Below are 13585 nucleotides of genomic sequence, written 5' to 3'. Positions count from 1 at the left end.
AGTTTCAAAGTGATATGGATCTTTACAAAATTTCAAGAAGAATTATATGGTGGAGTGATCACTGGATCTTACAAAATATTCATCTTTCAATAAGAACCCAAAGTCCATAGTCCCTTTAATGAAGAGGCCCCAAAATTTTCACAAAATACTAATTCTGTATTAGGAAATGCTAATCAACTTATTTTATAGCGGCACAACTATGCCTAATCATAAAGTCACTGAATAATGTGAATATGTCAATATGTTATGACTACAATTTCTTTTTTTTTTAATATGAATACCATTTCCCTCCATTTCAAGGTTGTGATTCTTAGTCAACATTTATCTATCCACTGAAGTCCCTATGAATTCCTTCTTGCCAGGTCAAAATATACAGGTTAGATTATGAACTCAACAATAAAAATATAAATAACCCAATTTAAAAATCAGCAAAGGATTTGAAAAAAAAAAAAAGGATTTGAATAAAAAACAAAAGGATTTGAATAACCAAGGAAGATATACAAGTGGCCAGTGAGCATATGAAAAGATTCTCCTATCATTGGTCATTAGAGAAATGCAAATCAAAGCCACAACTAAATACCACTTTGAACCCACTAGGATGGGTATAATTTAAGAAAAGAAGGCAGTGGCAAAAATAAGAAGTGTTGGAAAAGATATACATTGCTGGTTGAATGTAAACTTGTGTAGCTCCTGTGAAAAACAGTTTGGCAGTTCCTGAAAAACTTAAAGAAGGAATTACTATCTAATCCAGCAATTCCATTCCTAGGTATATACCCAAGAGAATTAAAAATATATGTTCACACAAAAACCTGCACATGAATATTCATAGCAGCATTACTCATAAAAGCTAAAAAGTGGCAACAACCCATATGACCATCACCTAATAAATGGACAAACAAATGTGGTATATCCATACAATGGACTCTTTTTTGGAAGTAAGAAGAAATGAAGTAGTGATACATGCTACAACAGGGAAGAATCTTGAGAACACTATGCTAAGTGAAAGCAGCAAGTCACAAAGGAGCATATACTGTATGATTCTATTTATACAAAATGTCTAGAATAAGCAAATCTATGGAGAAAGTAGATTTGTTATTGCCTTTAGGTTATTACCCTTAGGGTTGGGGGTCATGAGAGGTTCGAAGGATATAGGATAGGCTAAGAGTGTGGGGTTTCTTTTGGGGATAATGAGAATGTTCTAAAATTGACTGTAGCAATGGATGCACAACTCTATGAATATACTAAAAGCCACCTGTATACTTTAAAAGGGTGAATTGTAAGGTATGTGTATTATATCTCAACAAAACTGTTAAAAAACTAAATTATAAATAACCAATCAATATTTATTGAAACTCATATAATCAAAATAGGAAATGCATGAATTATGACTGGCATTTTACATATTAAGAACAAATAAGCAATATCTGATCATCGGTTTTAATTATCATAATCTTTTTAAGATAAAAAGTATTAAAGGCTATTTATGAGAGTATGTATTGTTTATTACCTTAGGTTCCTTATGTTCCAATTGTGAGTTAAGAACTCCTTTTAAATAGTTAGATTTTTCCATCCATGTATTCAGATTTCTGTATTCTTTTTTCATTTTTTCCAATCTAAGGAAAGAAATCAGTTATAGATTTAAAAACCAAGTAACCGAAGAATATATATATCATGCTTCATGGAAGCATACCTACAGTATGATCCATTTATAAAAAGTTCTAAGAGAGAAAAGCCAACACGTACTGTTAAAGGATTCAGTCAAAGGAAAAGGAATGATTGCAACAAAAATCAGAGCAGTAGGTAACCTGGGAGGGCTGCAAGAGGGATGTAATCTCATAAGGGCATACAAAACATATTTCTAATATTAGTGATGTATTTCTTAACTTGAATCATAAATATCTAGACAGTAGTCTAGATATTTTCATCTCTATTACACATTTTAGAAATTATTCAACATATTGGTCTCATTATTTAAACTACATATATTTTATAAATTATTCAACACATATATGATATCTTCTGTAATAAAACAAATCAGAATAGGAATTCAGCTTCTGATCCAAGAAATTTCAAAAGACTTTAATAATCTAAAGATGTAACTAACAAGAACTAAGTGGAAAAGAGAGGAGAATGTTTCCCAACTCATTTCATGAGGTTTGATAATAAATCCTAAAAAGGACATTACAAAAAGGAAAATTAGTCTATATGAATATAGATACAAATGTTACCAAAAAAATTTTAGTACAAGGAAGTCCAGTAGTATAGAGAAAAGATAACATCCCATGAACAAGTTGGGTTTATCCTAGGAATACAAAGATATTCTGACATGAACATTAGAAAATATAATCTAAACAAAACTTAACTGATTAAAAGAGAACAAAACATTTGGCAAAATCCAACATCCACTCATGATTAAAAAAAAAAACTCTTAGGAAATTAGGAACAGAATGGAATAATTCAGTTAACCTAGTACAGTATATCTACCAAAAAACCTGTATAAATAATGTTCTTGACTCTTAAATGCTAGAAAAATTGCCTTTAAAGATCATGAACAAAACAAAGATGTCCACCCTTGCCATTTATATAAGACATTGACTGCCACTTCTAGATAGCACAGTAATATAAGAAAACAAAATTAAAGGGTAAAGACTGGGAATAAAGAAACAAAATCATTATTTGTGAATGATATGATTGTTTAAATTCTCCCACATATTACAGATAAATTATTATAAATATGAAAACTCAGCAAAAGAGGGATATTTCTGAGAAGATAATAGCAGCAGGAGTAGCTTAGTTTTTAAATCTTCTCAAATCTCTCTATAAAAACATTCAGAATATCTAGGTAGCAAACCCAAAAACCTAGGGGCAACATTTACAACAAAATTATGTGACAAAGTATGCCTATGAACCCCAACACATATACATAAGACCTTCATGGTATTATTATACATATATGGGAGAAACCAATAGATATAAAAGGGGAACTGACCTGAGAGTAAGAGAGCCACAAAATAGCTAAGAGGTAGTCACAGGAAAGCATGGCATGTCAATTTGAGAACAGCAGTTGAAAGTGGGAGGGTTTTGCTCATTCCAATAGTAAGGACATAGTGTTCATGTTAACAACTAAGAAGACTGGAGGAGCCTAACAACTGTGAATGGTCAAAACTGACCAGCCAGGTCTCTACACCACAACAGGGCTCCAGGAAATCTTAAAGCTAGTCATTATGTTTTTTAACACCAAAAGAAAGCAACAGAAGTGGGAGCTCTATGAAGCTAGGAAAGCTTTCTAAATCAAGTCTCCTACAAACAATTCAGGAAAATTAATTTCACATAAAATAGAGCAACAGAGAACTATCAAGGCCAAATTCCAAAGTAATTTTAAGAAGAAAGAAAATAAGGAACAGAATAACATCCCTAAACCATGAGAACATGCAAGAAAGATAATGTGAGTCAGTGATTTGCAAGGATTTGCAAATCAAAAATTCGGGCAGAAAGGAAGTCTAAAGGCAATGAACCCATTAGTTAGTATTATTTTTCCTTCAAGAAATTTGTGGTGGCCAAGAGTTACAAAGCTAAGAATTGTGAGATAAATACACAAGGACTGGGGAACAAAACCAGAGTTCAGATCCTTCTGAAAATGAGAAATTATGGTAAATGGCTTTTTTGATGGGATCCTAAAGGGCTAGGCCACAAAAGTAAGGGCTGCCTTAATTAAAATGCCCTAGTTACCCTACTCTAGTGCCAGTCTTGATACTAGGAATAAGAGTAAACCAAAAAAAGACTAATCCTTACAGGAACTAAAGCCAAAAATCATTTCAATCACTTTAAATCATTTCAATCTCAATCTCAATTCAATTAAGGTGATGTGGGACTACTAGTCCCTAGACTGACTGGCTGCCACATGCAAATGTATATTTTCTCTATAAGAATATACAATAAAGAACTCCAAATTAGTTCTATAGATTTTTAAATACAATGTTTGGCACTCAGTAAAAAAAACAAAGGAAAATATAAGATTTGACTTAAAACTATGAGAAAAAAATAGAAACAGTGTTACAAGAGATAAAGAAAATGGAGTTATCAGAGATAAACTTTAAAATAGTAATGATTAATATGTTCAAAGAATTAAAAGACTGGACCAGGTATTTTGGCAGAAAAAAAAATGGAAACTATAAAATCAATAATTTCATAACTGGGAGGGAAATAACTGAAATGAAGAATTCAATTGGTTTAACAGCAGAGTAGAAACAAAGAAGAAAGAAGCAGTGAACTATAAGATAGGTCAGAAGAAAACAGCTAAACTGAGGCATAGATAAAAAGGAAAAGAAAGGAAATACAGAAAAAGAGCAAAAGAGACCTATAGAATACATTGTCAAAGAGGCAGAGCAACTATTACATTTTCTCCCTTATATAAATGAGTTCTCACCTCTTACCATAGCATTGACTTTTTAAACAAATTCCTTAATATAAGCAAAACTCTGGAATAACCTCTGAACCCATGAAATATCAACACAATGAAGGTTCCTGGGCCAACAGCAAGCCCATGTCTCAAAGGAAAAATTTAATACACAAGTAACACATAAATAAGATGAAATTTTTTTTTGTTTTGTTTTTTTGTTTTTTACCTTTCCCGAGGTTGTTGATGAAGTTTTTCAAGTCGCACTGCAAATGGCTGTTTGGACTGAGACATTGTAGCTGGCATCCCAACACTAACATTCAGGTCTGGGGATAAGAATGCTGGATATTCTATTGGCTGTGGTATAATAACATTTCTGCAAAATGGTAGTAAAATTAAATACTGAAATTATATGAAAATACACTTCTAAAATCAGTCATAGCTATCACTTTTGAATCATTCTCTCTTTTATCCTGTGAGTTCACCTATCCATCATGGACCATCAGAGGCAAAAGCTAGGAAAGATGACAAATGTCAGAAACCTTGATATAGGTGCTCTCTTGAATACTTATATCAAGTCCTACTGCTAAGATCATGGGCAATAGGGATGGGAAAAGAGGACCTGAAGTTCTAAAGAAATGTAGAAAGTGTTTGAGCCCAGACCTCCCTCCCAATCTCTAGACCCAAATCTCTATTTCATGGCCCATTCAAGTTAACACATAAAATTAAACATCACAAGTCCACCCCTTGTCAACTTGGCAACCATAAGCATCTCCTTAAAACACACTTTATCCCCAAATGAAAACAGTAACAAGATCACAATTCTGCCCAAATGAATACAACTACCATGGATACAACAAAAACTCACTCGCCTCTTTCCCAAAAGAGAAGGTAAAGTCCTTGGGTGATGTTTAATTTTCTTGATATCCTGAAACTTATCATTTACTTAAATATTATAAAATCAATGCATCATAATAAGAAGATAAGAATGAGGAGGAAATAATTATATATATATATATATATATATAGTAAATAATATATATATTTTTTCAGGTTAATCAGTAAATGTACCACAATAGTACACCTAAATGGGGAATACGCTGCCTCCAAAATCCAAAGAGGCCCATTAGGTGTTGTCCCTCTTTTTTGATTATAGGACGGGACAGATGTAACAACTTGTCCTTCACCTAAGCAGGACTATCTTCACAAGTCCCACACCACTGGATTCCTAAAAATTCACTGACGTAGAAGGCCCCTGAATTTTTGGTCATACTTATTTTCCACACTCTGACATGCAAATGTCTTACTAGTAAATCTTTAATAGTTGCTACTCCTTGCTTACTACATCCAATCAGCATGTTATCACTGTAATGGACCAGTGTGATATCTTGTGTGAGGGAAAGGCATCAAGATTTCTGTGACCTGAATTAAGACACAGGGCCAGAGGTGATATACCTTTGAGTGGGACAGTGAAGGTGTATTGCTGGCCTTGCCAGCTGAAAGCAAACTGCTTCTGGTGGTCTTTGTTAACAAGTATGCAGAAAGAAGCATTTGCCAGATCTAGAGCTGCATACCAGGTACCAGGGAACGTATTAATTTGCTCAAGCAATGAAACCATACCTGGTACAGCAGCTGCAATTAGTCACCACCTGGTTAAGCTTATAATAACCCACTGTCTTCTGCAGGGTCTGGTTTTTGCACAAATGAGTGAACTGGATGCATATATGTTGGGAATCACAACCCTTGCATCTTCCAAGTACTCGATGATGGCAAACCCTAATTCTAATTTCTGCAAATCCTCCAGGAATGTGATATTGCTTTTGATTACTTTTTTTGTGGATAGAGATAGCTCTGGTGGTTTACATTTGGCCTTTCCCACCATATCATCCCTCAGTCCACAAGTCAGGGACCAATGTAGGGATTCACCAACAGCTAAGTATGTCTTCTATTTATACATTCCAATTATGCATGCTGGAACTAGGGAAATAACCACAGAATGAGTTCAGGGACCCACTGAGCCTACTTTGAGATGGATAAGAGTTAATATTTCATTGATCACCTGACCTCCATAAGCCCCTACTCTGGTGGACCACAGTGATGTTTTGGGTCTTCTGGAATTAGTGTCAGTTCAGAGACAGTGTCCAGTAGCCTCTGACAGTCTGATTATTTCCTCTTAATGCACCGTTACTCTGGTAAAAGGCTGTACGTAGTTCCCTTTGGGGAATTCTGGGAGAAAATTTTTAAGTTCCCCATAAATTTTTGGCAGGGTACCCCAGTTCCTCAAGGGATCCAGGACTCTCCATTATTCAAGTGGTCCTGAGTGTATAAACTGCCTCAAATCTGGGAATTGATAGAGAATCCATGACTCTCTACTTTTATGACTCAGGTTACAGACTTTTATTTACCTGACCTAGAACTTTTCTGTACAGATCAGTAAGAATTGAGTAGGCTTCCTGGGTATTTTATTTCTAGAAACATCATGATCAATTCACTAATGACAAAGGTCTGCACAAGTCAGACTATTCTTATTGCTGCTGTGACTGTCCATTACAGTACATACCCATCTTGCCTTTGGAGGCTGAATGCCATCACTTGGCCCCTGCCATTTCAGTATCTAAATTACTCCCATGCATTTCGATTTCCCAGTTCAGTGACTTCAGTTTCCACTGAAAGGTCTGGCCTAAAGAGAAGAGCTATCACAGAGCTCAAGGATGGGGCTTTCCTAGTCTCCCAGGGTAGGTGAGTAGGTCTTAAATGAATCCACTCCAACATTACGATCTCCCTAACCTTTTGGATCCACTCATCTACATTAAACCAAGGCAGGCCTAGCATTTCCAATCCACTCACAGTAGGCCACCTTTTGGTCCATGTTTCAGCAACCAATCAACCAAACTGCTAGAGTCCTAACTCCTCAAGTTGCAATATTAAATGCAGATTCTCTCCTTAGTGAGCCCTTATCAACAAATTTGATGTGATCCACATGTTATGTTCCTTCCACCATTATCCCACACCCTTAATATCCATTCTACATCATGTTTCCTGGATTTCTGTCTGTATAAATTAGAAAACCCAGTAGCTGTTTTTGCAGTGCAGTGCACCTCCTCACAAGGTCACACTTTGTACCTTACCTTTAGGATCTTGCTAGGACTTGAGTCTAGTAATAAGCCTGGAAGCAAATTGGTGGAGGGGTGAGGCCTAAGGAGAATCAGCATTGTCTTACATAGCAACTGCCTCAGAGGAGGCCATTATTGCTTCTCAGGCAATGCAGGGTTAATTCCCTCAGATGGAGATGAAAAGGCCACTACCACTAGGAGTGGTGATGTCACTTTCACTCGGGATGGAGGGGCCTCTTCCACTGGAGGTTGAGAGGGTCTTCCATCAGAATAAGATACATCAGAATTTAGGGGCTCAATGTTCCCAGCTTTATCAGGGTCTTCCCCCATATTCCCATTCCAATTTTCAAGACTCCATTTATTCCTAAGCTTAGCCCTCACTTTAACAGTAGACACCCTGAGGCTGGGAGTTCAACTTTCACTGTAATTCAGCAAGTTGTAAGGTGAAATTCTGGTTTGATTTTCTGCATTCTTAGTCCTGTGGCTACAGGAGATAAGGGTCTCCTGCAGCACACATAGATTATTTAACATCATTTATGCAATGTTTGATCTGGGAATTTGAAACCTTAGCATAGCCTTTTCTTTTTTGACTTTGTCCAGCAACATCAGGAGCACCTAGCCAATCTCATTATGAGTTTGACAAAAATTCTGAAAGTACCACATACACAGCTGTGTAGATCTTTGCTTCTTATATACAGTTAGAGGAGTATCCAATGGTGATATTTTGCATATCTCTACTGCCAGATCATGCCGTGGGCTATCAGAGCTCTCTTTACTATTGGGATGACTAGTGAGTCATTAAATCTAGAATAGAAAGCCAATTCCTGAAACCCGGGAAGCAATTCAGAAAACTCATCCTTAATACTCTGTTGCTCTATATCCACTCTCAGTATCAAAATTTTTATTAGAGTTGTCCAGACACAGAATAAGATGTATACAGATATAGGTGTGTGTGAGAGAGGCTGAGAGATATTGTAAGGAATTGGCTTATGCAATTATGAGGTCTGACAAGTTCCAAAATTTGCAGGATGAGCTGGTGAGTTGGAGACCCAGGAAATCCAATGGTGTAGTTCCAGTCTGAAGATCTGCAGACTCAAGATCCATGAACGGTCCATGTCTCCATTTAAGTTTGAAGGCAGGAAAAAGCCAGTTTTCCAGTTCAAAGGCAGTCAGGTAGAAGAAATTCTCTTCCTCAGGGAAGAGTCAGGCTTTTTTTCTATTGTGTCCTTCATCTGTTTGGATGAAGCCCACATGCATTAGAGAGGGCAATCTGCTCTACTCAGGCTACCTGCTTAAATGTTAATTTTTTTTAACATGTATGCATGCAGAGATTTTGTATTTTTTTTTGGTATCATTAATCTACAATTACATGAAGAACATTATGTTTACTAGGCTCCCCCCTTCACCAAGTCCCCCCCACATACCCCTTCACAGTCACTGTCCATCAGCGTAGTAAGATGCTGTAAAATCACTACTTGTCTTCTGTGTTGTAGAGCCCGCTCCGTACCCCGCACCACATTATACATACTAATTGTAATGCCCCCTTTCTTTTTCCATGCCCTTATCCCTCCCTTTCCACCCATCCTCCCCAATCCCTTTCCCTTTGGTAACTGTTAGTCCATTCATGGGTTCTGTGATTCTGCTGCTGTTCTGTTTCTTCAGTTTTTCTTTGTTCTTATACTCCACATATGAGTGAAATCATTTGGTACTTGTCTTTCTCTGCCTGGCTTATTTCACTGAGCATAATACCCTCTAGCTCTATCCAGGTTGTTGCAAATGGTAGGATTTGTTTTCTTCTTATGGCTGAATAATATTCCATTGTGTATATGTACCACATCTTCTTTATCCATTCATCTTCTGATGGACACTTAGGTTGCTTTCATTCCTTGGCTATTGTAAATAGTGCTACGATAAACATAGGGATGCATCTGTTTTTTTTCAAACTGGGCTGCTGCATTCTTAAGGTAAATTCCTAGAAGTGGAATTCCTGGGTCAAATGGTATTTCTATTTTAAGCACTTTGTGGAACCTCCATACTGCTTTCCACAATGGTTGTTGAAGTAATTTACATTCCTACCAGCAGTGTAGGAGGGTTTCCCTTTCTCTACAACCTCGCCAAAATTTGTTGTTGTTTGTCTTTTGGATAGTGGCAATCCTTACTGGTGTGAGGTGATACCTCATTGTGGTTTTAATTTGGATTTCTCTGATAACAAGCGATGTGGAGCATCTTTTCATGTGTCTGTTGGCCATCTGAATTTCATCTTTAGAGAACTGTCTATTCAGTTCCTCTGCCCATTTTTTAATTGGATTATTTGCTTTTTGTTTGTTGAGGTGTGTGACCTCCTTATATATTTTGGATGTCAACCCTTTATCGGATCTGTCACTTAGGAATATATTCTCCCATACTGTAGATACCTTTTTGTTCTATTGATGGTGTCCTTTGCTGTACAGAAGCTTTTCAGCTTGATATAGCCCCACTTGTTCATTTTTTGCTTTTGTTTCTCTTGCCCAAGGAGATATGTTCATGAAGAAGTCACTCATGTTTATGTTGAAGAGATTTTTGCCTATGTTTTTTTCTACGAGTTTTATGGTTTCATGACTTACATTCAGGTCTTTGATCCATTTCAAATTTACTTTTGTGTATGGGGTTAGACAGTGATCCAGTTTCATTCTCTTACATGTAGCTGTCCAGTTTGGCCAGCACCATCTGTTGAAGAGACTGTCATTTCCCCATTGTATGTCCATGGCTCCTTTATCGTATATTAATTGGCCATATATGTTTGGGTTAATGTCTGGAGTCTCTATTCTGTTCCACTGGTCTGTGGCTCTGTTCTTGTGCCAGTACCAAATTGTCTTGATTACTGTGGCTTTGTAGTAGAGCTTGAAGTTGGGGAGTGAGATCCCCCCCACTTTATTCTTCTTTCTCAGGATTGCTTTGGCCATTTGGGGTCTTTGGCGGTTCCATATGAATTTTTGAACTATTTGTTCCAGTTCATTGAAGAATGCTGTTGGTAATTTGATAGGGATTGTGTCAAATCTGTATATTGCTTTGGGCAGGATGGCCATTTTGTTGATATTAATTCTTCCTAGCCAGGAGCATGGGATGAGTTTCCATTCGTTAGTGACCTCTTTAATTTCTCTTAAGAGTGTCTTGCAGTTTTCAGGGTATAGGTCTTTCACTTCCTTGGTTAGGTTTATTCTTAGGTATTTTATTATTTTTGATACTGTTGTGAATGGAATTGTTTTCCTGATTTCTCTTTCTATTAGTTCATTGTTAGTGTATAGGAAAGCCACAGATTTCTGTGTGTTAATTTTGTATCCTGCAACTTTGCTGAATTCTGATATTAGTTCTAGTAGTTTTGCAGTGGAGTCTTCAGGGTTTTTTTATGTACAATAGCATGTCATCTGCAAATAGTGACAGTTTAACCTTTTCTTTACCAATCTGGATTCCTTGTATTTCTTTGTTTTGTCTAATTGCCATGGCTAGGACCTCCAGTACTGTTGAAGAACAGTGGGGAGAGTGGGCATCCCTGTCTTGTTCCTGATCTCAGAGGAAAAGCTTTCAGCCTCTCGCTATTCAGTATGATGTTGGCTGTGGGTTTATCATATATGACCTTTATTATGTTGAGGTACTTGCCCTCTATACCCATTTTGTTGAGAGTTTTTATCATGAATGGATGTTGAATTTTGTCAAATGCTTTTTCAGCATCTATGGAGATGATCATGTGGTTTTTGTCCTTTCTTTTGTTGATGTGGTGGATGATGTTGATGGATTTTTGAATGCTGTACCATCCTTGCATCCCTGGGATGAATCCCACTTGGTCATGGTGTATGATCCTTTTGATGTATTTTTGAATTCGATTTGCTAATATTTTGTTGAGTATTTTTGCATCTACATTCATCAGGGATATTGGTCTGTAGTTTTCTTTTTTGGTGGGGTCTTTGCCTGGTTTTGGTATTAGGGTGATGTTGGCTTCATAGAATGAGTTTGGGAGTATTCCCTCCTCTTCTATTTTTTGGAAAACTTTAAGGAGAATGGGTATTATGTCTTCTCTGTATGTCTGATAAAATTCCGAGGTAAATCCATCTGGCCCGGGGCTTTTGTTCTTTGGTAGTTTTTTGATTACCGCTTCAATTTCTGGTAATTGGTCTGTTTAGATTTTCTGTTTCTTTCTGGGTCAGTCTTGGAAGGTTGTATTTTTCTAGGAAGTTGTCCATTTCTCCTAGGTTTTCCAGCTTGTTAGCATATAGGTTTTCATAGTATCCTCTAATAATTCTTTGTATTTCTGTGGGGTCCGTCATGATTTTTCCTTTCTCGTTTCTGATTCTGTTGATGTGTGTTGATTCTCTTTTTCTCTTAATAAGTCTGGCTAGAGGCTTATCTATTTTGTTTATTTTCTCAAAGAACCAGCTCTTGGTTTCATTGATTTTTTTCTATTGTTTTATTCTTCTCAATTTTATTCATTTCTTCTCTGATCTTTATTATGTCCCTCCTTCTGCTGACCTTAGGCCTCATTTGTTCTTCTCTTTCCAATTTCGATAATTGTGACATTAGACTATTCTAAACGTTAATTTTGTCTGTAAACACCTTCACAGAAACACTCTGAATATTGTGTGACCAAAAATGTGGGCACGCCATAGACCAGTCAAGTTGTCACATAAAATTAACCAAACCATTGCTGTAGATTATCATTCTCTCTCATGCAGACTAATGCAACAGCTTCCTCCAATCCTAAACCCTTTCTGCCTATATTGAAGTCTATTGACAGAATCAAAAATCCAAGTTGATCATGTTATTTCCCCAGCTTAAAATTCATCAATGGCTCTACATCTCCTATAGCACTTCTGAACTTTTCCAATAGAGAACTCCTGTGGGACAGAAGAGGACACTGAAGGTCTCTAGAGATGAATTTACTGCAAGCAGACACAAACACCATTTCTTAAGAAGCATTTTTTTATCTTAAAAATGTATGTGACTTTTATTCTACTCCAATACTTACATGTTAATCTTAATATAACATTTTCTCTCTCAACATCTTTGAGTAAAGTAATACTCCAGAAAGACTCACTATATTTTCTGGTGTCTTTTTGTTTCCCTAGTGCACTGATGAGGACTCAAGAGTAAAATTCACTTAAATTTGAGAAGCACAAGCCTACAATGATGATGATGGTGATGACAGAATATTTATTACTTTAATGAGTGGCTAAGAGGTAAGCATTTTACTATTTGCTACCATGTTCTAAGTGTTTGATACATAACTTAATCACCACAACAACTCAGTTAAATAGTTACTATTTTTATACCATTCAATAGATAAAGCACAAAAAGCCTAAGTAACTTGCCCAGAGTCACACAGCTGGTACATGGCAGAGCCAAGATGGAGGGAGGCCCATGCAGTCTGGCTCTACAGCCTGAACTCTTAACCACCACCTCCTGCCCCTTCCTACTACTGCTCCAGCTCATTTCCCATTGCTCCCCTCCTTGCTCCTATGCTTTTAGCCACTCACTGTTCTCCAAGTAACTACTCACTGTTCTCCAAAATGATATAGCCTCTATGGCTCCCACCTTTTACATATGTGCCCTCTGTGGGAGTGTCTACTCACCCTTACAAAACCAACCTGATGGACTACTACCCATTTTTACAAATCTCAGCTCAAATGCTCTTTCTGTTGTGAAGCATTATTTGATATTATTTGATAATACTTTCCTCCTAACTCCCATAAGTATGAAAAACTCCTTGGCTGTGTCCCACATTTCTTTATGCTTACCTCTGGGAGAGCACTTATTCCATCTGTATAATAATACTTTACTTTTACACATTACTTTTCCACTAAACCATGAGCTACTTAAGGGCAGGGACCAGGCCTCATTTACCTTTATTTAAATTGAAGCATCATTGATATACAATCTAATATTGGTTTCAGGTAGAAAACACAATGGTTCAATAGTTACCCATATGATTAAATCCGCACTCCCACTAATGAGGTTACTATCTGTCAGGATAGAAAGATGTCACAGAATCATTGGCTATATTCTCCATGCTGTACTACCATCCAAGCAACCAACTTATATTGAG

General features: G+C 36.7%; 1 protein-coding gene across 1 annotated transcript in view; it reads right to left on the bottom strand.

Moving 5' to 3' along the window:
* Window positions 1-13585, bottom strand: part of C2CD6 (C2 calcium dependent domain containing 6) — a 91460-nt gene that overhangs the window by 33956 nt on the left and 43919 nt on the right. Inside the window, 2 exon segments of the mRNA XM_073218337.1 lie at window positions 1508-1613; window positions 4626-4772. Coding sequence (XP_073074438.1) covers window positions 1508-1613; window positions 4626-4772 — 253 coding nt within the window.

Source organism: Manis javanica, chromosome 12, assembly GCF_040802235.1.
Source record: "Manis javanica isolate MJ-LG chromosome 12, MJ_LKY, whole genome shotgun sequence".
Lineage (NCBI taxonomy): Eukaryota > Metazoa > Chordata > Mammalia > Pholidota > Manidae > Manis > Manis javanica.
This window is presented reverse-complemented; position numbering and strand designations above follow the sequence as displayed.